Raw genomic sequence first — 27,376 nt, forward strand, 5'->3', positions numbered from 1 at the left:
AACTCTTTACTATTATACTTCAGAGTCCAAAGCTCCGAGATCAGCTAATTGCATTTTCCTGCGACACTCTAATGATAAATGACATAGGCAAAACTGCCAGGCAGTGGCCAGAAAGAATCAAGGTAACCCTTAGCACACTAATTCCACTAGCGTTCTGCACCTTGCACACAATGACACTCATAAGGGTTCCAGTAGTTAGACTTAGTTTACTAGTATATTATTTTATATATTCTATACTTCCTTAACTAGTCTATAATATTATGTAAAACTTACTTCCTAACTTCAATAACTTTTTCCTTTCTTAGGGTCCCAATGTTGGCTCTAATTCATTTTCTCTTATTTTCTTCAAGCTGTCTTTGCAAGTCAAACCCTAATCTATAACTACAATTCTGCAGTTATTACATTTTTTCCAAGATGAGAACACACAGTATCCACCTGGGCCACTAGGGCTGTGCTGTGCTGTGCCCCTATGCATCAATTTCCAATTGTCTAAGAATCATAACATCAAGGAACATCTAGTTTCACAGAATTCACCAGAGCAGAAGGAGAAAGAAGTAGAAAAGTCAGATATAATACAATAATTGTGCACACCAAGGCCAACTGATAGGCAGTCACACACAAATGAAATCTATACAGCCGTTGTCCAGGGCTAAGGTTTGGAGAAATGGAAACAACCAGTTTTTACAAAAAGCTACTGCGGGCTACTGAGATGTCTCCATTGTATGTTGTCCCCAGCATTAGCCAGAACTCAGACAACAAAGGGAGGTCAAAGGATTCAGATTGGAAAGGAAGAAGTCAAAATATCACTGTTGCAGAGGATAGGGTAGTATACATGGGACACCCCAAAAGTTACAACAGAGAACTCCTAAGCCTGATAAACAACTTCAGCAAAGTGGCTGGGTATAAAATTAACTCAAACAAATCAGTAGCCTTCCTCTACACAAAAGATAAACAAGCTGAGAAAGAAATTAGGGAAATGACACCTTTCATAATAGTCCCAAATCATATAAAAATACCTCAGTGTGACTTTTATCAAACAAGTGAAAGATCTGTGTGACAAGAACTTCATGATCTGAAGAAAGAAATTGAAAAAGATCTCAGAAAATGCAAAGATCTCCCATGTTCATGGCTTGGCAGTATGAAGATAGTAAAAATGGCCATTTTCCCAAAGTGACCTACAGTTGCAATGCACTCTCCATCAAAATTCGATTCCAATTCTTCATAGGGTTAGACAGAACAATTTGCAAATTCATTTGGAATAACAAGTAACGCAGGATAGCTAAAACTATCCTCAACAATAAAAGGACTTCCCTGGGAATCACCATCCCTGAACTCAAGCAGTTTACAGAGCATTAGTGATAAAACTGTACGGTATTGGTACAGAGACAGGAAGATAGACCAGTGGAATAGAACTGCAGACCCAGAAATGAACCAGCACACCTATGGTCCCTTGATTTTTGACAAAGGAGACAAAAGCATCCAGTGGAAAAAGGATAGCATTTTTAGCAAAGGGTGCTGGTTCAAATGGAGGTCAGCATATGGAGGAGTACAAATCATCCTCTTCTTATTGCCCTGTGTAAAGCTTAAGTCCAGGTGGATCAAGGACCTCTACATCAAACCAGATCACTCAAACTAATAGAAGCAAAAGCGGGGAAGAATCTTGAACACAAGGACACTGGAAAAAATTTCCTGAACAAAACACGAATGGCTTATGCTCTATGATCAAGAATAGACAAATGGGACCTCATAAAGGTACAAAGCTTCTGTAAGACAAAGGACACTGTGGTTAGGACAAAACAGCAACCAACAGATTGGGAAAAGACCTTTATAATCCTACAACTGATAGAGGGCTAATATCCCAGATGCCCTTCAACAAAGGAATGGAAACAGAAAGTGTGGTACATCTACACAATGGAGTACTACAGAGATATCAAAAACAATTACTTCATAAAATTCATAGGCAAAGAGAATGAACTAAAACATATCATCCTGAATGAGTTAACCCAATCACAGAAACACACACATGGTATGCACTAATTGATAAGTGGATATTACCACAAATGCTCAAATTCTCCAAGATTCACAGACCAAATGAAACTCAGAAAGGATGACCAAAATGCTGATTCTTCACTCCTTCCTTTAAAGGAGAAGAAGAATCCCTATTGAAGGGATAGGGATGCAAAGTTTAAAACAGAGCTTAGAGTAATGTCCATTCAGAGTCTACCCCACATGTGGCTTGTACATACACAGCCTTCAAACTAGATAAGGTGGATGAAGCTAAGAAGTGCAGGCTGATAGGAACTGGATATAGATGTCTCCTGAGAGGCACAGCCAGATCATGTCAAATACAGCGGTGAATGCTAGCAGCAAACCATTGAACTGAGAACTGGACCTCAGTTGGAGGAAGTACAGAAATATTGAAAGAGCTGAAGGGACTTGCAACCCCATAAGAACAACCATGGCTGCCAAGCAGAGTTCCCAGAGACTAAACCAGTACCAACCACTATACAGGGACTGTGCCATGGCTCCATCTGCATGTGTATCAGAGGATGGTCTTTTTGGGCACAAATGGAATGAGCAGCCCTTGGTCCTGCCTCGGCTGGGAAAGTGGATGGCTGGTGAAGGGAATATTTTATAGCAGAGGTGGAGGGCGATGGTATTCGGACTTATTTCTGGAAAACAAGGAAGGAATAACATTTGAATTCGAAATGAAAAATATCCAACTAAAAATCAACAACAACAAAATGGTATTTTGAGCTTCGAATCAAAAAAAGCCACAGTCAGGAAACAGAGAATTGTATGCCTCTGGTTTTCTTCAAATATGCTTGGGGCCCAGGTATGTTCTGGGCCTAGGCTGAACCAAGCAGGTTCCTGCCACTGACTGCTCTTCTATTCCTGTTTCCAGAGGCACCATGCAGATTAATATTGGGCCAGAGATGTGGGAAAAGCTGGTCAGAAGTGGCTTTCTTTCCTGTGGTCTCAGGATTATCTGCATTCCAGGGTGTTCAGCATTTTCTGCCCCAGGATTTGGGTGCAGGATTCCCGATGGCTTTAAACTCCCTTATACCATGTTTATATGTCCTGGGAGGTATTACAGAAAAATTAATGTTTATCCTATTAATTTGGTCAAAACTCTCATCGACAGAGTATAATTTAGAGGTAACTATATATTTGACAGCAAGCATACACAGTGGGTAATGTATGCATGATGAAGTTGAAATTCAGAGTTGGAAACACAGTGCACAGTCACTGTATAAATGCCTGTGAATCTCAGTCTGACTGGGAAGTGATTTGATGCTCAGTCCCCATGAGAATTCAGAGATCCATCCCTCCCTGATAGCTGTGGGACTTCAGATGTTGACACTAATGATCAATAAAGAAGGTTCTTAAGAGTGAAGAGTTTGAGATTACTCCTTTATTGACCAGAATACATCCAATTTACTTGATAGTAACCAGATGCAGGTAGTCAATATATACAGTCTATATCCTTATCAAAATAGAAAAGCAAGAAGAAAACAACAACAGTAAATAACAAATCTTCAAATGAATAGAAGGAAAACCAAATAACCAAAACAATTAAAAATTAACCAAACTTTAAATAGAGGAATTGCACTAAGCATTTTTTGCTGCACCTTTTGCAGAATAGACTTATAGCCTGTGGCTTGCGTTGGAGACATAGTAGACAAGCAGTTAGTGATGGTAATAATCTTTTCAAGAGGAGTGGAAGTAGGTCTGTTTTGTTGGAGTGGGGGTATTAAGGAAAAAGCCATCCAACACTGAGTATAAATGATATTACAGACTTTGTCACAAAGTCTTTCCAATATTGTGAACTGATCTCCATGAAACTCTTCTGGGTGACCCATCAGGACAAGTACAAATTTACACGTGCACAGTCTTTCTGGATGACCAGCAGCTCTTGATTGATGTGCATCAGCACTTCTCTGGGTACCTCCAAAAGTGTACACTTGCTGGAGAGAGGCAAGGTGAAAATACAGCGTATTCAATCCAAAGAAATCAAACTAAAGGAGGAAAATGCAGTCCACAATTGCTATGGACATTACAGATGAGATGTTATAGTGGTGTATTTGCTGTGCACACTTAGTTCTCCTCCTGTAGTTCTTCTCTCCAAGGTAGATCTTGTCCTGGACTGTGTCATGTTCGAGTTTCTGCTGGAGAATTTCAGGCCTAGCAGAGCAAGGGAATAAAGATTTAGTGAGCGGTTGTCAATTCAGCTCTCCCTCTTACATCAGCTCTATTCAGTTGGATAATCCAGCATGACCTGTCACCTGAGGTCAGTCCCTGCATCCCCAAGTGTCCTAGAGTACCTGTGCTTGGATTTATATCTCACCTTTCAAACTGCTAGAATTTGAACTGTGGACTATGCACTGTACTGGGATTAAGAGAAAAATGAGCATTTTTCCCACTGGTCCAGGTATATGACATTGAATAATAACATTGTAGCTATGTCTGAATCTGAGTTCAAGAGAGGTATGAGCAACCTAGAATACCATGTGGATTCCTTCTGGAGAACATGCCCAGAATTGAGGTGAAATTTCTGATTATGTCAGCACTGAAGGAACCCGTCTAGTTTCCATTTGTAACCACTGAATCTGCAAATACACAAAGAAGCCATCTCACTTCAAATTCATGCTCACCGCACAGATCTTGTAATCACTGAGAATGTGCTCCATGCTAATCTTCCCAGCTTACACATGGACATTAAAGGTGATTGTGATGTAGAAACAGAACAGCACCCCTGTAGGTTTATGGCTAGTGCAAGGCAGTTTGTTAGAGGACAGAATAGAAAATGTCCTCAGATCTTTCCGGAGAGATCACAGGAAGAAAGGAGTAGAACATAGCAGGAAATCCAGAGGATCATATATATATTGTTTCCTGGGCAAAATTCACATGAACTGTACCAGAACAATACTCTGAGTAGCTCTTTAACTGCCTGAGGCTGAAATCCAGGTGGGGTGGTCATCCACCCAAAAAGGGTATTTATATAGGGAAGGATATTCAAATGGCTTCTTCCAGCCTCTGTTCCTACCTGAACATTAATGCTTAATGTAAAGATTCCCCAGGATTCGCTGGAGGCATAAAAACAAATGTTGAGTGGGATATGTACATAGTGGCCAGACCTATAGACAGCTCAGTCAGTGATGTGCTGTCCTCCCATAAACCGTCATAGACTCAGGGTTCTTTCTCCATTAACAATCTGTCTTAGCAAGTCCCAAAGGCTGTGTAGAGCTGTCTTGTTGCTCAGCAAAGGATCATATATTGATGGTGGACTAGACTCTTGTTCTTGTTCACTCTTTCAGACTTTCCCCAAAGTGTGCAACTTCTTCTAATCGGAGCTGTCTTTACCATAGCCTGAGTGACTTCATGCCCAAAGCTAGAATCATAGGAAATCTCCATAACCAGGATCCAAATCAACAAATTTTCTCCCCATAATGTGATTGTTCCACAGATAATTTGAATACGTAAGTAAAAGCTTGCATGGGTTATCTCACACTGAATCAGAATCTATGGAAGGGCTCCATCGGATGGTACACTTTTACTCCTTGGCTGATGGACGTCTGGATAGATTCTCCCTCAAAGTTACTCTGGGACCACTACAACACTGATGCTCCCTAGTTGCAATGGCAATACCTACTCCTTGTTGTGGAATCACTGGGTTAACTAAAACTTCTGTTCCACTTTCTGAACATGGCTTCTCATAGGGCTACCTGTTCTTACACTGTCAGACCCATTTGAAGCTCATCATTTCTCCTAACCCATTGAGGCTGAAATTAACTGAGAGAAAATGATGTTGATCGACAGCACTTGCAGAATGCTACACAGATAACATAGAGGAGTGCTTTGGATTATCTGTGCACCTAAAGGGGTTCCTGAAACTGCCCTGTTCTTGCACCACAGCATAGCTATGGGACTTTTTCTGGATGACTATACAATTCCAAGCAACTCAAATTCTCAATGAATAAAATCCAAGCCAAACTCCCAGGGGAAGTTGTAGTGTGCCAAGGTAGCTCGAAAGAAATGGTAGCAGGCAATGTGGAAAGCAACCTTGGAGAAGACACAGTGAGTGACATAACCTTCCAGTGGGCTTTCACAATTCACAAAGAACAGAGAAGCAGAATAAACTCATGGATTTTTCTAGAGAAGCCTTGCCCTTACCTCCCAGTACTCCATTCCTTTGATGTGCTCCAAAGGATTTCAATGCAGATCAGTAGTTTTGCCCCTAATCACTTGAAAATCTAACTTTACAGGTGTTTTTTTGTCCTCTTTTTGGGGGTTGCATATGTAAAGGATTTTATTGTCCTGCTTCTACACCATAACAAGAAGGGACCTGCAAGCTCTAGGCCTGTACCATTTGTTACCCCTGTGAAACATGACTCACTTGAACATATTTCCACTCCTCCCCCAGACTTCACAAGATAATTCATTCTGAAATTTTTGGAAACAATAAATTAGTAATTTAACTGTCCTTTTGCTGTACAGAGCTAGATGGAGATGCCAAATGACTGGGCAGCTCTATTTCATGTTTCATGGATGTAAAGTGAATGCTTAGAGTACTTTTCTCATGAAACTTGGAAATAGAGGGAAACATACGTTCACTACTGCAAACACACACACACACATATACCCACACACACACCACACACACAGACACACACACACACAAACACACACACAAACACAGACACACAGATACACACTTACATGCACAAATGAAAACTTTGCTCTTATGCAGCACATTTCCTGTTGAGTGAGGAATTAGTGGGAACAATGCTGTGTACAAGTCTCTTAGACACAAGTAAGATGTGCTGCCCTGGCCTGTACTCATTTCCACTTCAGGAAACCTTTCTATGCAGATACTTGCTGGTCCGACAAGTAAGTTACATGTTGTGCACAGATAGCCTAAACAACACAACATCAAATCCCCAAGAGAGAGATTTCTAGAAAAGACTCCATCAAGCTCTATGCTGACTCATCATAGGCCCCTCACTAAAACTACTCTGTTTCCTTCATAGAAGACTTTGGAAGCACCAGAGGAGACAGTGACTCATGGTCAGTTCCCAGGAACATTTGATCACATTAGAGTTCCTGTGGTATTAAAACAACCTCAATGTCAGTCAGAAAAAGGCTAAATAAATAACATACAGTGACTTTTTGAAAGGCAGCATTGTGTACAATATTGAGAGGGAATCTATCCTGAAAGAATGCAGTGCCCATGATATAGTCAGCAAAGCAATGTCAGCAGAGGGTTGCACTCTAGGATTCCATGCAATATCATGGTGAAGCCAATAAGACAATCCAGAATCTTCCCGGGGGATAACTCTGTTCAGGTAAAGTGAAGAAATTTAATCCTTATTTTTAAAATAGGTGAAGGGTTTAAGAATGTGTTGAGACAAATAAGAGAGGGGGCTCATCTTGGAACTGGACGAATGATGCAAAGAGTGCTGGACAGCACAAAACAGGAAGCTTCATGTTTGCTGAGATACCTAGGCTTAAAGGACTAAGTTAGATAATGACTGGACAAAACTGCATGTCATGAACTGGCCTCCCCGCATGCTCCCTAAGATGCAGGTCAGCACAGCAATGCACCTTTCTTGGTGAGAATTGGGGGTACATATGGATAACTTTGTTCTTGAAGTCTCAAGTCTCTCATACCAACCCTTAGCCTTGGAGAAACCTTTTCCACATCCTTGTTCTTCTAAACAGCTTCAGGTTCTAAGGCCCAGTTATGAACTCTCCAGGAGCACTCAAAAAAGACAGGACTGACATGCTGATACACAGGTTCTGTAGTTACCCAAGATCTATGAAGCATGAAGTCACCATCTTCATATACAGAGACACGAGGGGAGGAAGAACAAAAGCCACCACAAATGACAATGAGAACCATTTCTTTGGCATTTCCACCAGGCTCTCCTACTTGAAAACTACTTACTTCCTGAGTCTCACACGATCCCTGTAAAGAAAATGGGCTCTGGGCTTTTGCTTCATCCCTCAAAGCCCTGCTCTAGTCTAAAGAGGGGCTCCCACATAGCACCCTCCATCCATAATGGCATGTAGTGCTCTTCTGTGTGATCAACCTATCTCCCTTAATGAAGTGCAGATTCTCGAAGAGCAGGAGCATTTGCTTTCCAAACATGCAGTTTCTTGTAAAGGGGCTATCTCCACAGAAAGCCTTGTAAACCATCATATGAATGAACACTTGGATGAGACCTAGGTCAGGACATGGATCAGTCAATAGACAGTTACATTGGTTTGTCTATGTTTATTGTAAGACCTGAGGACAACCTGACCCTGAGGCCTAACCCTACCTGCTGTTGCGTGGCACTGGGGTCACAGATGTTCATTCCGGCCTCTTCACAGAGCCTTTTTGTCTCCACAGAGAATGCTGGCAGTTCAGTCTGCTCCACCAGCAGTTCTCTCTTCTCATTCAGCAAAATCTGTATATTGTTCTTCAATTGAGCTTGTTCACGCAGGAGCTGGGAGTGCCTGATGATGAACCACAAACAAAAAATGGTAAATCCCAGCCAGCTTCTATTTGCCTGTCACTCCTGCAAGTCCAATCATCCCTTCAAGGGTCCTCATCCTCAGAAATCCCCAGAATAGAGCCACACTATGCAGGTTAGCACCAATTAGAGGAGGTCAAATCCAGAATCCACATTCCACATGAATCAAAGTACTTCTGAAAATCCTGACACTAAGACGGTTTATATAAATCAAGGAAGAAGAGATGGTCCATAAGGGAGCTCGTATGTCCATGGTATGGTGAAACCATCTTCACGTTGTGGGGAAAGCCCCTCTGAGGGGTAGTTGAAGACCCAATAGATATAGACTCTTTCCATGTGTTTCTCATGGATCACAGATCTTTAAATCTCCTGTCAGAGTCCTAGAGATTCAGAGTTGATTGATATTCCCATCATGGTGCAAACCTTTTCAATCTAAAGGAACTTTAACGGGGAAAATAACAATTGGAGGGTCTTCTACACCCTTCACATGTAGGACAACTGAGTCCAAGAGCTACAAATCTAAGACCCTTGCCAGGAGGCAGGCTTCTTGTTAAGAGTCAAACACCATGGAACCAGAGCCCTGACTTTTGTTAAAGTCATACAGGACAGAAGCATTCCCTGCCTAGTGCTGGGTTCTCATCTCTGTCAGCGACTCACCGGTAGGAACTGTTCACTTGTATGAGCTCCTTGTACCTCTCCATGGCATCACTTATTGAGTTGGTCATCATTTGCATAGCCATCATTCTCATCTCATGTTCAGATTGAAGGACTGGCAATTCGACATGCAGCCTGGGTTAGGTCATGGCCAAAGGAACAAATAATGTTTTGAACTCATGATTTCAGAATTAGGTGAAATGTAAATAATAATATATAATAAAAAATTTCAAATTCAAGGAATGGTGGAAGGGAAGAAAATGGCAAACTCAAAAACCAGACCAAAACCCAACAGTGAGACTCAATCCACAGAAAATATTTCTATGTAAATAAGCAAACATTTGTTTTGAAATAAGGACTCCTTGGAATCCTGAGAGATATGGTTCTGCAAAGACTCACTATATAGGAGGGGGCAGAGCCTGAGAGCTGCCTGTTTGAGAATAACAACGGTCAAGACCACAGTGACCATTTCTAGGTCACAATAAACAATCCCTGGATAGTTAAAAACATAAAAAACTAAAGATCAAAGCAGGGGAAACAAATTAGGTAAAATCAGACTGTTCTCTCTATTACTTAAACTCAGTATGTTCCACATACTTGCTCCTTCAAAGTATTTGTACTGGTTAAGTTTATTATCATGGGCACAGGACAACAGAGTCACGGTACCAGTTGGAGGGACCTGACCATCAAGAGCTGGCCAGGTAAGCATGATGGAATTCACTAGTTCAGGAAGAAGATTCCTCCAGTCTGTGCCACAGCTTTGGGCCCAAGAGAAAGCTGTGATGACATTTCTCCTGTTTTGAAAGCAGGTATTCTCAATCCTTGGTTTCTATCGTTACATGAATTCCCAGAGGGCATAACTATGTTTGACAGGGAAGAGGATTTATAGCACCTTCTCCCCTCAGGAGAGTCCTGTGTGCCACCAAGGTATACAGAAGGAGCAAAGTGCTGTGTTGATCAGTGTGGGCCTCCATGTACTAATCACTATCATGACCTGCAAACTGTTGATCAAACAAATCCTCAGACCCATTCAAAGGTCCCAGACGTCCTGATCCAGAGTAAACCACCAACAAATACTGCCACATATATACACACCACCCATATCCAAACACATTTAGAATGCCAACTACATGCATGGAGGTGCCATAGAATCAGTGTATAATGAACAAATTCAGAGGAAAGAGTGATGACGTGCAGGCATTTCATTCACACACACAGTTGCAGCAAGTGTGACAAGGTCATTCTAGCTGTTGACAGAACCAATGCTAATCCAAGAGGCTCAGGGTCAAGTACAAAAGAGGTTGACCCTAAACACACAGCACCTAGCTCATCTCACAAGCAAATGCCTGCCAAATCTCCTTAAAATCCAGGATGAGAGGTGAAACTCTCTCGTGCTATGAGTAAATCTTGAGGTAGCAGAGAGAGAGCGCAAGACAGTGAACAGGTTACTGGGCATAATGACTACCTGTGGTCCCACTCATCATAGATATAAAGATCCAGGATTTGATAAAGTTCATCCCTCTCGAATTGACACTTCTGGATTTCAAATTTGAGTTCCTCCAGTTCCTTTAGACACTCCTCTTGCTGACTGATGACATTTTGGGATGATGCCTTCCTACCAAAACCTGTAGACAGAGAAACCCAAGTGAATTTGCATATTTGAACCAATGAGCAGAATAGATCATTCTGAATCCGAAAAGGAGGTTGAGGAAGGGGAAATGGTAGAGACTGGGTGAATCCCTGAAAGAGCAGAAAAGCTTTCTTAAAGGTTGATTCTTAAGCTATGTCCCTGTTCCCAACCTCTAATGCCATACACGTGCCACACTCACTATTACACAACCACCGGCACTGAAAGTTATAATATGACTGAGACATAAACATCTGCGACATTGTTATATCAGATGTGGTGCAGATAATCCTGGAGTTCATAATGACTTCATAATGTTTAGCACCGTCAAGCTCTAACCAAGTGTGGTCCAGCCCAAAGTGTCTGAGAACTCAATTCATGACTAGGGGTGCATCCTTCCTTGTTCTCGCCATCAAGACTTATGTAACGTACAGTAATCTAGAGGATGAAGTGCTTCAACTCCCAACCATGGATGGTCACATTGTTAATCTCACAGTGCCTCCTCCTGCCAATCATTGACACTCATAGTTAAAAAGCTTCAAGAAAAGACACTGAAGTTTTACAACTTTATGGCTTTCTCTCAAATTAAAGATCAGGAACTCCTGACTCTTGGTTTGCCTTTGAAAAATCCCAAGGCTCCTGCTTGTAAGGCCTAGTCTTAGAAGGCACATCTCAAACCTACCTCCTTGAGGATGTTCCCCAACTCTGCCCACGACTCACCAAGCCTTCCCAAGAATGATTTCCTCCATCCTGTTTCACTAGAGAGGGGGACAGCTTCCCTCTGACCTGGTGCGGTCTCTCCTTGATCAACACTTTCCTTCCGAAATAGCCTGAGCAGCTGGCGAAACATGCCTGCTTGTGAACCCAAAGGGAACTGAAGTAATATCCCAAAGGCAATTGGTGTCACCACAACACTGGTGACATCACAGAAGATTCTAGGGATCTCTTAGATACAATAGAGTGTCCAGTGAACGGCTTACTGGTGATGTCACTGGAAAATTCTATGGCCTACCTACTAACCAGCTCTCCCCACACTGATGAATTTGTGTGGGGACCCTTTCCTCCAGTCTCCCATGGGTCACTGGGAATACCATTTGGCAACCTCTATTTCAAAGCTAGATATGTCTCCCTGCTTCATTAGAAGTCAACAATGCTTTTGCTGCGGAGGGTTGCTTACAACCCTGAATTGGAGAACAGATTTTTCTTAGCACCCAAATCTCTAGGTACCAAGGAGGAGGGAGACTTTTCTTAAAAGTAAATCTACTACTCGAGACAATGCATGTGACATGTATTTCGATTTCTAAGCTTCTTCCCTTTTTCTGGAGGCCAATATATTTCTTCTATACCTCTGAGTGTATAAAACCTGGAAATATTTGCTTACTGTGCAGTCCTTGAAACCGACCTTGTTTCCATTTACATATCCATGTATTTCACAAAATCAATGGTCTATAATCCTATTTTTTTGCAATAAAAACTCCTTTTCCTTGGGAACATAGGGATCAACTACAGAGCATATATAAAACAATAAATTTCTGTCTGTTTTATATATTATGGAGGACATCCTCCCTTTCTCAAATATAACAAGACAATTAAATTGGACATCAGTGAGCAAATGTCAACCTGGACCTTGTGTTACTACATTGTAACTATATAACCATCACTTCTCCAATATCCTTCTCCGTGAATAGACAAGTCTAGGCATGAGAATATTGGGGACTACAACATGATCTTTTACTTGTAGCAAACATAAGAATCAGGAGGACGGGAAGGGAGTGGAATGGCCTGAGTTCAGGTTGAACCTCAATTTTAATGGGTCCATACGTTCAGGAGGGAGTCTATTTGGCATTGTGATATACGGATTCTGTCTTCTTATCATAGGTGTTATAATAATTCAACATGAATGTGTGCTATAATGCCAGCCCACCTCAGAGATGTAAGAGTGAAAATCATGTCTGACCTTTCTGGGAAGAACTCTCCCTTTTACTACCATCTGGAGTTATACAACATCACTATACAAAGCTCAGAAGAGAGGGGTGCAGATGTGCGGGCCTTAGAAGTTGAGGATCTTTTCTACTGATTAAGCCACTTGTTTTTCCTATGTTATTTTTCCCTTGCTCTTTTACTAATGGTGGCTGACTTCTTTCCTGGCCTGAGGTAAACTGGAGTCCAATCTTTTGGATTACCGAACCTTCTATTTTCGAGATGACAGTCCCACCAAGGGTCCTACTGCATACAGAAGGTATGAATAAGTCTCAGGGGCTGGAGTAAGTTAAAAACGTCTGTGACAACAAAGAACTGATTAAGAAAACAAGAGCCCAGTTCTCATCAAGATCACAGTTGTATGATAGTAAGAAAATGTGAATAGGGCATCGGGTGAAAGATAAATTAATTAGGAGGTCATAGGCCTAGAAGGGGTAGCCTTTGATCTCAGTGGCGCTGCCATTCTTTCTGCCATTCCTCGTTCTCTGCCACAGGACCAGAGACTTCCCCATACAAATGGCTGGCCTTGCCAAAGACCTGGCAGGGCTTCTCCCTGTAGAATAGGACATGTAGAGTCCTTGACGACTCACCAAGAGGTCTCCTCCACACAGGTTCCTTGTTGTCAAAGGGAAATGTTCCTGCAGAATCCTGCCATGGCAGCAGGAATTTCAACCTGGCTGCTCTTGGTCCAGCTCACTGGGTGCAGGCCTGAGGCCCAGGGGTATCTGGGGAAAGAAGCAGCACACACTACCTCACAGCTCTCTCTTTGTTGGATGCAACTGCTAGGACTGTGATAGGATTTTTGTTTCTTTGTGTGTTTATTAGAAATACCTACAAAGCTGATTAAAGTTGCAACATGCCTTCATACCCAGAGTGCAGAATGTTTTTACATCGTTGTTGTTCCTGTTTTATGTTTGGATTTTGTTCTTTAATCCCCTCAGGAAATTTCCCTGTGCTTAGAATGTTAAGCACATGCTCAGGAGGGATCGATTATTCAAGTTAGGCAAAGCTTTTGTTCTCACCATCCACTCCACAGATGATGGCATTACTTACTTTGAAATATGAAAACAGTTATAGAGAAGTAAATTAACCTGTAAGCTATCACAGAAGAAACACATCATGATTGTGGAGTGGCACCCCAGTATTTTGTATTTCCTAAGTTATTTTTCTTTTAAACTTTTTTATTGGATTTTTTTTGGGTACATTTCATCTTTTTTAAATCCTTAAAGGTATCTTTTATTCCTCTCCTCCCATTTACAAGGTGGAATTTCACCTGTGATTGTTAGTCCAGATGGTTTGGTCAATGGCTTAGATATCACCCTGGCCTAGTTTCCTTGGCATAATCTGAGTTAGAAGCAGACTCAAAGATTCAGGACCAACAAATAATGAATTCCACTAAATCTGGATACCTAGACTCACAGCCAGGAAGGGACTGTATTTCCATTCACTATTTAAACAAAAGATGCAGTTCATTAACATGTAAAAAAATTTCTCATGTATATTAAAGTGTTTACCATGATCATACAGTTTTTCAAATACCTGGCATTCATCTTTTTCCAAATCCTAAAATTTCTTTCTTATTCACAGTTTCTTTTTCTGAATATTTCTTAGTATTATTATCATTATTTAAAATTTTAGTTTTTTAAATATATATACATTTTTTATTCAAAACTTATTCCGTTTTGCAGCTTTTGGTCCTTAAGCCCCCCTGCCGTGCCCTCTCCCATATGTATGGTCCCCCAATCCACGCCACTTAGAAACCCCTTCCCGGACAATCCCCTGCACTGAGGGTCCCACCTTGTTAAGAACAAGGGCTTCCACTTCCACAGGTGCCCCAACAAGGCTATTTTCTCCTACATATGCAGTTGGACCCCTGGGTCAGTCCACGTATAGTCTTTTGCTAGTGGTTTATTTGGTTGGCATTGCTGTTCATATGGGGTTGCAAGCCCTTCAGCTCTTTGAATCCTTCCTCTAATTCCCATAAAGGGCGTCCTGTTCTCAGTTCAGTAGTTTACTGCCAGCACTGACCTCTTTATTTGTCATGCTCTGGATGTGTCTCTCAGGGGAGATGTATATCCGGTCCCTTTCAGTAAGCACTTTTTAGCTTCATCAATCTTACCTAGTTTTGGTGGCTGTATATATATGGGCCACATATGGGGCAGGCTCTGAATGGCTGTTCCTTCGGTCTCTGCTTTAGATTTGGCCTCCTGTGGATATTTTTGTTCCCCATTTTAAGAAGGAGTGGGAGCATCTGCACTTTGGTCATCCTTCTTCTTGAGTTTCCTGAGATCTGTAGATTGCATCTTGGGTAATGTGAGGTTTTGGTCAATATCCACTTATCAATGAGTGCATATTGTCAATGAGGGGTGCTGAGTACCTGGAAGAGAATGAGGGACAAGAGACGCGAAGAAGGACGCCAAGACAAGAGTCTGATCAAGGTGACAATTTTATTTTTCCCCAAGGATGAATTTGTACCATAATAAGGTAAGAGAGAGAGGGGTGAAGTAAGAAACATTTATGCACGCCAAGGACACAATATTCGTGTGGTCAGGGAATCGGCTGATGTTGACAGGATGTCAGAAAGATCACAGGTTTGTCATATCTATTAGTCAGCAGGCTGTTGGTTTTTCAGAAAGGTTACATGTCATGACATTGGGTGTCTTAACATCACACATTATCATATGATTATTCATCTTGACCACCACATTTGTATTAGTCTTCTGAGGTGGCTGTGGATTTTCCATGAACCCAGTCATACTTAATGCTAACCATAATAATAACATCAATAATGGAGGGCTTCAAGGCCATTGCTCCCAACAGCATACCAAGTGTGTTTTTCTGTGATTGGATTACCTCACTGTGGATGATATTTTCTAGTTCTTTCCATTTGCCTATGAATTGAACGTAGTCATTGTTTTTGATAGCTGAGTGGTACTCCATTGTGTAGATGTACCACATTTTTCAAATCCATTCCTCTGTTGAAGGGCATCTGGGTTCATTCCAGCTTCTGGCTATTATGAATAAGGCTGCTATGAACTTAGTGCAGCATGTGTGTTGTTGTATGTTGGAGCATCTATTGAGTATATGCCCAGGACAGGTATAGCTGTGTGCTCAGGTAGTGCAATGTCCAATTTTCTGAGGAACCTTCAGACTGATTTCCAGAGTGCTTGTACCAGTTTGCAATCCCAGCAACAATGGAGGAGTGTTCCTCTTTCTCCACATCCTCGCTAGCATCTGTTGTCACCTGAGTTTTTGATCTTAGCCATCCTGACTGGTGTGAGGTGGATTCTTAGGGTGGTTTGATTTGCATTTCCCAGATGACTAAGGATGTTGAGCATTTCTTTATGTGCTTTTCAGCTATTCGATATTCCTCAGCTGAGAATGTTTTCTTCAGCTCCGAACCCCATTTATTAACAGGGGTGTTTGGCTCTCTGTACTCTAACTTCTTGTGTTTTGTGTATACTTTGGATATTAGTCCTCTCTCAGATGCAGGATTGGTCAAGATTTTTTCCCAATCTGTGGGTTGCCTTTTTGTCCTAATGACACTGTCCTTTGCCTTACAGAAGCTTTTCAGTTTTATGAGGGCCCATTTGTCGATTCTTGATCTTAAAGCATAAGCTATTGGTATTTTGTTCAGGAAATTTTCCTTAGTTCTTATGTCTTCGGGACTCTTCCCTACTTTTTTTCGATTAATTTTAGTGTATCTGGTTTGATGTGGAGGCCCTTGATCCACTTGGACTTAATCTTTGTCCAGGGCCATAAGGATGGGTCAACTTACATTCTTCTACATGCTTACCTCCAGTTGAACAAGCACCACTTGTTAAAAATGCTATGTTTCTTCCATTGGATGATTTAACTCCTTTGTCAAAGATCAAATGACCATAGGTGTGTGGGTTCATTTCTGTGTCTTCAATTATGTTCCACTGATCTGCCTGTCTGTATGCCAATACCATACAAACTATTGCTCTGTAATACTGCTTGAGGTCAGAGATGGTGATTCCCCCAGAAGTTCTTTTATTGTTGAGTAGAGTTTTTGCTATCCTGGGTTTTATGGTATACCAAATGATGGCAAATTGCACTTTCTACCTTTATAAAGAATTGAGTAGGAATATTGATGGTGATGGCATTGAATCTGTAGATTGCTTTTGGCAAAATAGCCATTTTTTACCATATTCATCCTGCCAATCTATGAGCATGGGAGATCTTTCAATCTTCTGAGATCTTCTTCAATTTCTTAAGAGACTTGAAGTTCTTGTCATACAGATTTTTTACTTGCTTGGTTCAAGTAACAGCAAGTTATTTTACATTATTTGGGACTATTGTGAAGGCTGTCATTTCCCTAATTTCTTTCTCAGCCTGTTTACCCTTTGAGTAGAGGAAGAGTACTGAATTGTTTGAGTTAATTTTATACTCAGACAGTTTGCTGAAGTAGTTGATCACATTAAGTAGTTCCCTGGTGGAATTTTGGTGGTGCTTATGTAGACTATCATATCATCTTCAAATATTAGTATTTTGACTTCATCCCTTCTAATTTTTTCCCTTTGACCTACTTTCATTGTTTGATTGCTATGGCTAGGACTTTAAGTACCATATTGAAAAAGTAGGGAAAGAGTGGTCAGCCGTGTCTAGTCCCTGGTTTAGTGGGATTCCTTCAATTTTCTCAGTTTAGTTTGATGTTAGCTACTGGTTTGATGTATTTTGCATTTTCCTATATTTAGATATGGGCCTTTAATTCCTGATCTTTCCAGGACTTTATTAATGAAAGGGTAATGAATTTTGTCAAATGATTTCTCAGCATCTAATGAAATGATCATGTGTTTTTTTTCCTTTGAGTTTGTTTATATGGTGAATTTCGTTGATGGATTTCTGTATATTAAACCATCCCTGCATCCTTGCCATGAGGCCTACTTGATCGTGATGGATGATCATTTGGATGTGTTCTTGGATTCAATTTGCAAGAATTTTATTGAGCATTTTTGCATCAATATTCATAAAGCAAACTGATCTGATTTTCTTTATCTTTGTTGTATCTTTGGGTGGTTTAGGTATAAGAGTAATTGTGGCTTCATAGAGGGAGTTTGGCAGTGCTCTGTCTGTTTCTATTTTGCGGAGTATTTTGGACAGTATTGGTATGAACTCTTCTATGAAGGTCTGATAGAATTCTGCACTAAATCCATCTGGTCCTGGGCTCTTTTTGGATGGGAGATGTTTAATAGCAGTTTCTATTTCTTTAGGAGTTATGGGGTTGTTTAGATGGTTTATTTGTTCCTGATTTAACTGTGGTACCTGGTATCTGTATAGAAAATTGTCCATTTCCTTCACATTTTCCAGTTTTGTTGAATATATGTTTTTGTAGTAGGATCTGATGATCTTTTTAATTTCTTCAGATTTTGTTGTATGTCTCCCTTTTATTTCTGATTTTATTAATTTGGATACACTCTCCGTGACCTCTGGTTAGTATGGCTAAGTGTTTATTTATCTTGTTGATTTTCTCAAAGAACCAGTTCCTGGGTTTGCTGATACTTTTGATACTCAGTTTTGTTTCTTCTTGTTTGATTTCAGCCCTGAGTTTGATTATTTCCTGCCTTCTACTCCTCTAGGGTTTATTTAATTTTTTTTCTAGTGCTTTTAGGTGTGCCGTCAAGCTGATGACAGATGCTCTCTCCTGTTTCTTTTTGCAGGCACTCAGAGCTGTGAGTTTTCCTCTTTGCACTGCTTTTATTGTGTCCCATAAGTTTGAGTATGTTGTATCTTCACTTTCATTAAGTTCTAAGAAGTCTTTAATTTCTTTCTTATGTCTCCAATGAACAAGTTGTTATTGACTTCAACTTCCATGTATATGTGGGCTTTCTGTTCTATTTGTTGTTATTGATCAGCAGCCTTAGTCTGTGGTTTTTTGATAAATGCATGGGATTACTTCTATCTTCCTGTACCTGTTGAGGCTTGTTTTGTGACCGATTATATGGTCAATGTTTGAATAGGTTCCATGAGATGCTGAGAAGAAGGTATATCCTTTCGTTTTAGTATGGAATGTTCTATAAATATAAGTTAAATCCATTTGTTTCATAACTTCTGTTAGTCTTTCTATGTCTCTGTTTAATTTCTGTTCCCTTGATCTGTCCATTGATGAAAGTGGTGTGTTTAAATCTCCAACTATTATTGTTTGTGGTGCAATATATGATTTTTTTTTGAGCTTTAGAAAGGTTTCTCATTGTTTAGGGACACAACTGCTATATACTTTACAAATATAGCAATAACCCAGAACATCCGCAGGAAGCCTGTGACCATTGGCCACACGAAGATGAATGTCTTTCAAAGTTCATCATGATTTTTGGTAAGATCTTCCGCATAATTGGTGGCTTGGCTTCCCATAAACATGGTCCAGTTGTCTAGAATCTCCTCCTTGGTTAGCATCTCATCCTTGCTTTTGTCTGACTCATATACCAGATGCCAGGCCTCAGCCTGTGCATGGTCATAGTCCTGAGGGAGGATCCAATGGTGAATCTCATCCTAATCCAGTTTCCCATCCTTGTTCAGATCTAGGAAATCATTGAACTGCTCCCCAGACAAAACCCAGTCTGTCATAGGGGAATTGTCCACATGGGAAAAAGATGTCCAAAATGTACTCATCCTGGTCCACAAAACCATCCCCGTTCTTGTCGATATCCTCCAGGGTTTCCAGAACTACAATCTCCTTCATATGCTTTAAATCCTCTTAGTGTAGAAAAGCAATGAACCAGTCTTGAGTAGCTGTCAGGTCACCGTCAAGGCCTTAAACCTCCTCTCATTTCACCTTTTTTTTTTTTTTTTTTGGCTTTGAATCTTTTTATTGGATAATTTTAACTTACATTTTTTTGTTGTTTTCAGTTTTTTTTAAATTTATTTAATACTTAATAATAATTCTTTGGTTTCCGGGCAAACATCCCCCTCCCCCTCCCCTGCCTTATGGGTGTTCCCCTCCCAACCCTCCCCCCATTGCCGCCCTCCCCCCAACAGTCTAGTTCACTGGGGGTTCAGTCTTAGCAGGACCCAGGGCTTCCCCTTCCACTGGTGCTCTTACTAGGATATTCATTGCTACCTATGAGGTCAGAGTCCAGGGTCAGTCCATGTATAGTCTTTAGGTAGTGGCTTAGTCCCTGGAAGCTCTGGTTGCTTGGCATTGTTGTACATATGGGGTCTCGAGCCCCTTCAAGCTCTTCCAGTTCTTTCTCTGATTCCTTCAACGGGGGTCCTATTCTCAGTTCAGTGGTTTGCTGCTGGCATTCGCCTCTGTATATGCTGTATTCTGGCTGTGTCTCTCAGGAGCGATCTACATCCGGCTCCTGTCGGTCTGCACTTCTTTGCTTCATCCATCTTGTATAATTGGGTGGCTGTATATGTATGGACCACATGTGGGGCAGGCTCTGAATGGGAGTTCCTTCAGTCTCTGTTTTAATCTTTGCCTCTCTCTTCCCTGCCAAGGGTATTCTTGTTCCCCTTTTAGAGAAGGAGTGAAGCATTCACATTTTGATCATCCGTCTTGAGTTTCATTTGTTCTAGGCATCTAGGGTAATTCAAGCATTTGGGCTAATAGCCACTTATCAGTGAGTGCATACCATGTATGTCTTTCTGTGATAGGGTTAGCTCACTCAGGATGATATTTTCCAGTTCCAACCATTTGCCTACGAATTTCATAAAGCTGTTGTTTTTGATAGCTGAGTAATATTCCATTGTATAGATGTACCACATTTTCTGTATCCATTCCTCTGTTGAAGGGCATCTGGGTTCTTTCCAGCTTCTGACTATTATAAATAAGGCTGCGATGAACATAGTGGAGCACGTGTCTTATTTATATGTTGGGGCATCTTTTGGGTATATGCCCAAGAGAGGTATAGCTGGATCCCCAGGCAGTTCAATGTCCAATTTTCTGAGGAACCTCCAGACTGATTTCCAGAATGGTTTTACCAGTCTGCAATCCCACCAACAATGGAGGAGTGTACCTCTTTCTCCACATCCTCCCCAGCATCTGCTGTCACCTGAGTTTTTGATCTTAGCCATTCTCACTGGTGTGAGGTGAAATCTCAGGGTTGTTTTGAAAAAGATGTCCACAATGTACTCATCCTGGTCCACAAAACCATCCCCGTTCTTGTCGATATCCTCCAGGGTTTCCAGAACTACAATCTCCTTCATATGCTTTAAATCCTCTTAGTGTAGAAAAGCAATGAACCCGTCCTGAGTAGCTGTCAGGTCACCGTCAAGGCTTTAAACCTCCTCTCATCTCGTGGAGGCAACTTTTTAAAGTTGTGATGATCAGAGCTATCTTGGAATTCAGCAAGGTTTCCCAGGTAGTAGCCATAGGTAGCCTGCTTGTATTCTTCCCAGGAGATTTTTCATCTATGTCGCTATCATAATCCTTCCAGAGTTTAGCCACATTTTGGTAGATGTATCTTTTCTGTACCTGTTTGACCCAAACTTTCAGGTCTTCAGAAGTAACAAGGCCGCCTCCATCACTGTCAATTGGATCAACAATTTTCCCCAGCCTCTCCTGCTCTCGTCCAGGATTAGCTATCATAGGTCTTGGAGTCCTCCTTGCCCAGGAAGACCTCATGATCGTACAGGAAGCTGTGCTTGTTCTCTGGTGGCCACTAGCCCTGCTCTGAATCGGGACAAACGAAGTGCTCCTTGCTCATCATGCTTTTGGCCCTGAACGCCAAGACCAGTGCCAGCAGCAGCCCATGGAGTGTCCCAGGCTGACATCTGGCACCAGAGTCGTGATCAAAGGGAGGCAGCAGGGAAGTAGGGGCTCAGAGCACCTTAGCCGCTGTCCATCCCCCAGAGAGGGCTTTTGTTACATTTCAAATGTTATCCCTTTTCCTGGTATCCCATCCACAAAACCCCTTATAACATGCCTCCCCCTTCTACTATGAGGGTGTTACCACACCCACCCAAACACCGAGGCCTACCTGCCTCCCTGTTCTGTTTTCCCCTACGCTGGGCCATCAAGCCTTGACAAGACTAAGGGCTTCTCCTCCCATTTGTACCCAAGAAGGCCATCCTCTTCTACATATGCAGCTGTAGCCATGGGTCTGTCCATGTGTACTCTTTGGATGGTGATTTCAGCCCTGGGAGCTCTGGTTGTTTCTTACTGTTGTTCTTATGGGGCTGTACAGCCCTTCAGCTCCCTCAATTCTTTCTCTTACTTCTCCATTGGGGACCCTGATCTCAGCTGAATTGTTGGCTGCAAGCATCTGCCTCTGTATTTGTCATGCTCTTTACCCCACTATTTTGAGCAGATCACCACAGAGCAACGAAGATGTATTGTCTTGGAGTGATGATCTGTAGACAAATAGATGATTTCTTACTTCCTAAGGATGGTTCTATAAGAATTCCTAAAATTAGATTAGTAATTTTAAGCTTTTATAATAGGACTGCTATTATGTTTTCTCTCATAACCAAATTGCATTGAGAACTCTGCCATTCTTAAAGTGTTATGAGTGAACTGCTTCTGCAATACCAAGCAGGATCTACAAGTTAGAGCCCATCCTAAGAGGGTGTAAACCAATTAACCAAAGTTCATAAAAAGAGAACTAATGATTTACTATAGGTACAAGGACTTAACATAATTGACTGGATTTGCCTATAGGTAATGTTCCTTATTCTTTTCTCATAAAAATTACAGCTTTTAACTCTCCATGAACGTGCAGAGTCAGTGACAGATGATGATGGTTTATCCTGATGATTACTCTTCATGGATGTGCATGTAAACATTCTCTGTCGTAAACTGATTATCCAACTTATGATTTGAATTCCTGTGCAAACTTGTGGTGAACTTTTCACCATGTGATGCTGTGTTCAGAAAGATATACAAATGCTGAGGACAAAGAGAGAGAAGCTTTTAAGACAGAACTGAGCTGAAGAGAACAGAACTCAAGAAGAACTTGAGTAAAGTAAAGGCATAGCGTTGAGAATAAGGCATTGAGAGTAAGGAAATTATTGTGTCATAAGAGCAAGAGGAAAGGAGATAAGAAGAAGAGAGCAAGGAGAACTTTTTAAGCCATACTTTATGGAGGCAAACTTTTGTCTTTTAGGAAAACTGAAGAACTTAGAAATAAAGGTTAAAATCACTGCTCTTCAGCCTTCAGCCTGGCTCACTGGCTAGCCTGTGCTCTTCAGTCAGGCTCACTGGCTAGCCTCTGCTCTTCAGTCAGGCTCACTGGCTAGCTTCTGCTCTTCAGTCAGGTTCACTGGCTAGCCTCTGCTCTTCAGCCTGGCTCACTGGCTAGCCTCTGCTCTTCAGTCAGGCTCACTGGCTAGCCTCTGCTCTTCAGTCAGGCTCACTGGCTAGCCTCTGCTCTTCAGTCAGGCTCACTGGCTAGCCTCTGCTCTTCAGCCTGGCTCACTGGCCTATGGGGCCCTAGCACATTGCTTAACCATCTGCTCATGACTGCCTGACCACGCTGACCACCTGACCGCCCTGACTTCTTAAAGTCGTCCTCTAGAAAGAGCACAAGAAACCAAAGAGAAACACCTCAGCAAACTTTTCCCATGGGCCTTGCTTAAGATTAAGTACTTTCATTATTTCTTTAAAAAAGTGAAATATAATTTCCGCTATTCATATGGCCAAGAGAACTGTGCAGTAGTCATTGCTTTATGGAATTTGGGGCTAAATCAAAAGACTCCTTTATTCTATTACGATGTTATCTGTATGGTGTACGATGTATCTTTAGAAAACACAACACTAAATTCCTAAAGTCTAGATGTTTTAAGACATCACCTCATGGAGAAACTTAACTGCTTACCTATCTAGACTGGCCTCTTTTGCTATACTGCAGGTACAATCAAGTTTCCACACTACTTCCATGATTTTCAAGAATGATTAAGAGAAAAATAAGTTGGGGTTGGGGATTTAGCTCAGTGGTAGAGCGCTTGCCTAGGAAGCGCAAGGCCCTGGGTTCGGTCCCCAGCTCCGAAAAAAAGAACCAAAAAAAAAAAAAGAGAGAAAAATAAGTTGAACATAATGGCCAGAAAGGGGATTCTGTCAAGTTGTCGTATGTGGGACAAGATACCAAGCTATGACTGGTAAGCCGAAAACCACCTGTTCCCGAAAGTAACAGAGCTTACAGAAAATACATCCTTTCTTATCATTCCTCTGCCCCGATGGTCAGAGATTTATTGAGCACCTACTACAATCCTAGCCCTGTGCATCTAAGGGTGTAATGGTGAATAAAAAAATTAATAAAAAGCTTCATTATGGAATAAAGAGAAATGAAACATAACTTTGAAACTCAGAATTCAATATAAGCAATATCACCATTTCTTTAACTGGTGATTTCTGAAAACTTCATCATTTTTTCCATGGGCTCCTACAGTAATGATACTCAGTCTCGATTTTATAAGTCACAAAGAGGCAACTCACACTTCATTCTTGACTCTCAAAACTGTCAAAGGGAACAACACTGTCGCTGTCCATTGTGCTTCCCTATCAATCCTGCTATGGATGGTAATACATTCCAGTCTTTTTAATGTGTAAACAGGCCACCACTTGAGGGGAAAGGTTATTACAATTACCCAAACCGGTATATTCTCTAAAATTTTCACATAGCATTTTACTGATATCACAATGTAAATTCACCACAAATATTTAACCAATGAAAACAGAAATATTGAATAGCTCTGCAAATAGGATTGATAATCATATACACTTGAAAACAACTATCATGGAAACAAACGACATAATAGGAGAAAAGATACATCACTAAAAGGTACAGAAGCAGCAAAAAAGACACTATATTTCTTGGTTTGAAAGTTAGGTGATACACTTGATCTTTAAAGACAGGCAATGTACTTGATCTTTAAGCCCCGTCCACACAGAAACTGCAGTAGATGAGAATCTTTTGTAAGATTTATTTATTTATATGTGAGACCACGCAGCTGTCTTCAGACACACCAGAAGAGGGCATCAGTACTCCTTACAGATGGTTGTGAGCCACCATGTGGTTGCTGGCATTTGAACTCAGGACCTCTGGAAGAACACTTGGTGCTCTTTCTTACCCACTGAGCCATCTCTCCAGCCCTCACAATGGCCTCTTACACAGCATCACAGTGGTCTATTTCACTAGATGGCTCCAGGATGATAACAGAGAAACTTTCACAGTTCCTGAGCACTTCTGAGTTCAAACACCACCAGTGCCCACTCTGTGCTGTTGGCACATTCTGACCTTCTCCTAAGGGTTGTCAGCCACAAAAGGGACGGGTTAGCCCCAGACAGCATTCACTGCCCAATCCTAAAAACCCCCTCGATTCTGAAAAAGCCACATTCCATGCTTGCTCCATATTTGAGGAAGCCAAATGGTTGATCTGGCTCAAGGCTCTACTTTTCTTAGCTCATCAACTTTCTTTTTCCACTTCTTGTCACAAGAAGTATTTTTTTTATGCTGCAACTACACTGCAGTGTTTGAAGGAAAACACCATAAACTCTGGGTGTCATCTCTTGAAATTTAAAATTCACAAAACAATTCATGACTTTCTAATCAGCACCATGAAAAATAAACAAAAACAAGCAAAACCATTCCAAAGGAACTTGCTGATCTGAAGGTCTGCTCATAGCAGGCAGGAAAGAATTAAATTATGCAGAACTGTAATCTCTCAGAGCTTTGGAGGCTAAAAAAGAGGAAATTTCTGTTTATGTTCTCTTTTTCCGAGTAATTGAAGGAGGGTATTTTACATCCTCTAAATACAATCTCTTACAAGGGGCAACCAATTACAAAGTAGATCAGAAGAAATCTATTAAATAATACATTCATTGCCTGAGGTTTTAAGAAAATATTTTCCCACGATCCCCATCCTTTAACATACAATTGAAACTGAAAGAGCGTACCCCTAAACGGGGAGCCGCGTCTCTGGCTCTGATCGCGGGGTGGGGTGCCCCCAGAAATCAAGAGTAGCCATTCTTGATGTAACAGCAAGAGGTAGCTTTTGTTAACGAGATCCCGGGTCTTAGCGGGATCCCGGGTCGACACGTATCTCACACAGGAGACAGAGGAATCGACCCCGAGCTTCCAAACTCGGTGGTTTATATAGGGGCATTCGAGAGGTTACACATGATTGGTCAATTCAAAAGGTGCACGGTTACTTTCGGCGCAAAATGACATCAGCAAGGAGTATGTGTTATCTAGCAGCTCGGCAGGCAGTTAAGGTGGATCATCTCACTCGGGGGGGGGGGGTGAAGGAAGGGGAGGGGGTGGCTACGGATGGTCAATGTCCTTGGGGCTGATAGCTGGTTTGGCAAGTCCTGTCTCTGGCTCTTCCTCTGGCATGTCCCACCCTGCACATCCGGACTCTGACAATGAGCAACCTTTATGAAACTCTAGTTCTGCACATTCCGGCTCTGACAATGAGTAACCTTTATGAAACTCTAGTTCTACAAAACATTACAGGGAGTGTGCCACCAGGATAAGCTGCCTCTGAAAAGCCTGTCCAGCCCTGGCAGGTACAGGTCATTTAATTCTAAGTCAATCTGGAGAGAGGTGACAGCCCCAAGATGCTCTGGGGATGTCAGAGCACAGCTCTCATGCACACTCCAGATTACCTCTCCATTCTTTCCCAATGCCATGGGCTTTCCAATTCCTGCTTCAGCTCTCCATAAATCCCTGAACCCTCCCTTCCCCTACCCAATGGGCTCACTTTGCATTGCCTCCTTCTGCCACTGCTTTCCCAGGACAGGGGGACAGGGGGGGGGGGACGGGGAGGGCAGAACGAGCCTAAGGAGGGACTCGGGTCTCCTACCTATGGGGGGACGGGGGGGGGGCAGAACGAGCCTAAGGAGGGACACGGGTCTCCTACCTACCTTGTGTCTGCTGCTCTGGTGGTGCAGCCGGCCCTGCTTGCTGCTTGCTGTCCCTGGGGACCAGACCGGAGGTCGGGCTAGAGGTCCGCAGGAGCACCACGCCTCGAGGTCCCCTGGCAGGGTTTGCCTGGGCTTCTTCCTGGACACTGCAAGGCTTCAGTCTCTGTTGGAAACCCCGCCGCTGTCATAGCGCGCCCTCCCGTGGCCGAGGTGACCCCCAACGCCCTTACCGCCCCCTTCCCTGGCCGCTTCTTCTGCTTTTTCTTTTCTTTTTTTCTTTTCTCTTTTTGTTCACGATGTGGCTCCTGCGAAGAGCTCGCCTCCAGCAAGGAGGACATCGTGCAGGCAGAATCACCTCTGGACCCTGCCGGGGTCGGAGAGGGAGAGAGAGGAGTCAGCTTGGGCGGCGGCGCCCTGGCTGCTGGCACGTGCGGAAGGAAAACTCGCCCAGGCACACGCGCTGCTGCGGGCGCCAAATATAACGCGCCCGCCCCGCCCCCTCAGGCCCCGCGCTCACCCACGAGCTCCGCGTGCCCTGAGGCCGGGCTCGGGCGCGGTCGAGCGGCGGCGTGGGAAGGACACGTGTGCCCACTCCGCGGTGCAGGCAACACCGGGAGGCGGGACAGGGCGAGGCGTGTGGTGTGGAGCTCCGGGCTCCGCCCAGGCCCGTCAGTCCCCCCTCAGGGCTCTGCGGTGGCCCAGGGCGGCTTCTGGGGGCCCCGGGACCACCGTGACCTACCCGAGGCCATTGCCTCCGGAGCTTCGCGCTGC

At 42.4% G+C, this 27,376-nt stretch overlaps 1 protein-coding gene across 3 annotated transcripts; it reads right to left on the reverse strand.

Annotated features, from left to right (window-relative positions):
- Positions 1-3,393: 3,393 nt before the first annotated feature.
- On the reverse strand, positions 3,394-27,001 carry LOC148003463 (disks large homolog 5-like). Of its 3 annotated transcripts, XM_087568804.1 has the most exons (6): positions 26,606-26,768; positions 13,371-13,505; positions 10,639-10,798; positions 9,177-9,308; positions 8,325-8,502; positions 3,394-4,185 (listed from the first exon to the last, which is right to left on the reverse strand). In XM_087568804.1, exons 4-6 carry the CDS (start codon positions 9,266-9,268, stop codon positions 4,180-4,182), a joined length of 276 nt encoding a protein of 91 aa, XP_087424930.1. In that variant the 5' UTR covers positions 9,269-9,308; positions 10,639-10,798; positions 13,371-13,505; positions 26,606-26,768; the 3' UTR covers positions 3,394-4,179. The 3 variants fall into 3 exon arrangements, with proteins under 3 accessions (XP_087424930.1, XP_087424931.1, XP_087424929.1); XM_087568805.1 differs by lacking the exon at positions 13,371-13,505 and having other exon boundaries at positions 26,606-27,001; XM_087568803.1 differs by lacking the exons at positions 13,371-13,505; positions 26,606-26,768 and adding an exon at positions 11,521-11,714.
- Positions 27,002-27,376: the final 375 nt, after the last annotated feature.

Source organism: Rattus norvegicus, chromosome 9 (assembly GCF_021556685.1).
Source record: "Rattus norvegicus strain SHRSP/BbbUtx chromosome 9, alternate assembly SHRSP_T2T, whole genome shotgun sequence".
NCBI lineage: Eukaryota > Metazoa > Chordata > Mammalia > Rodentia > Muridae > Rattus > Rattus norvegicus.

What these genes read in the sequence shown, in the direction of transcription:
- LOC148003463 (XM_087568803.1), bottom strand. Translation starts at nt 11,650, where the DNA reads ATGTTTCGCCAGCTGCTCAGGCTATTTCGGAAGGAAAGTGTTGATCAA. An exon ending in ATCATTCTTGGGAAGGCTTG is followed by an intron (nt 10,799 to 11,520) that starts GTGAGTCGTGGG and finishes CTCTGTCTACAG; the next exon opens with GTTTTGGTAGGAAGGCATCA. An exon ending in CAAGTGAACAGTTCCTACCG is followed by an intron (nt 8,503 to 9,176) that starts GTGAGTCGCTGA and finishes GTTCATCATCAG; the next exon opens with GCACTCCCAGCTCCTGCGTG.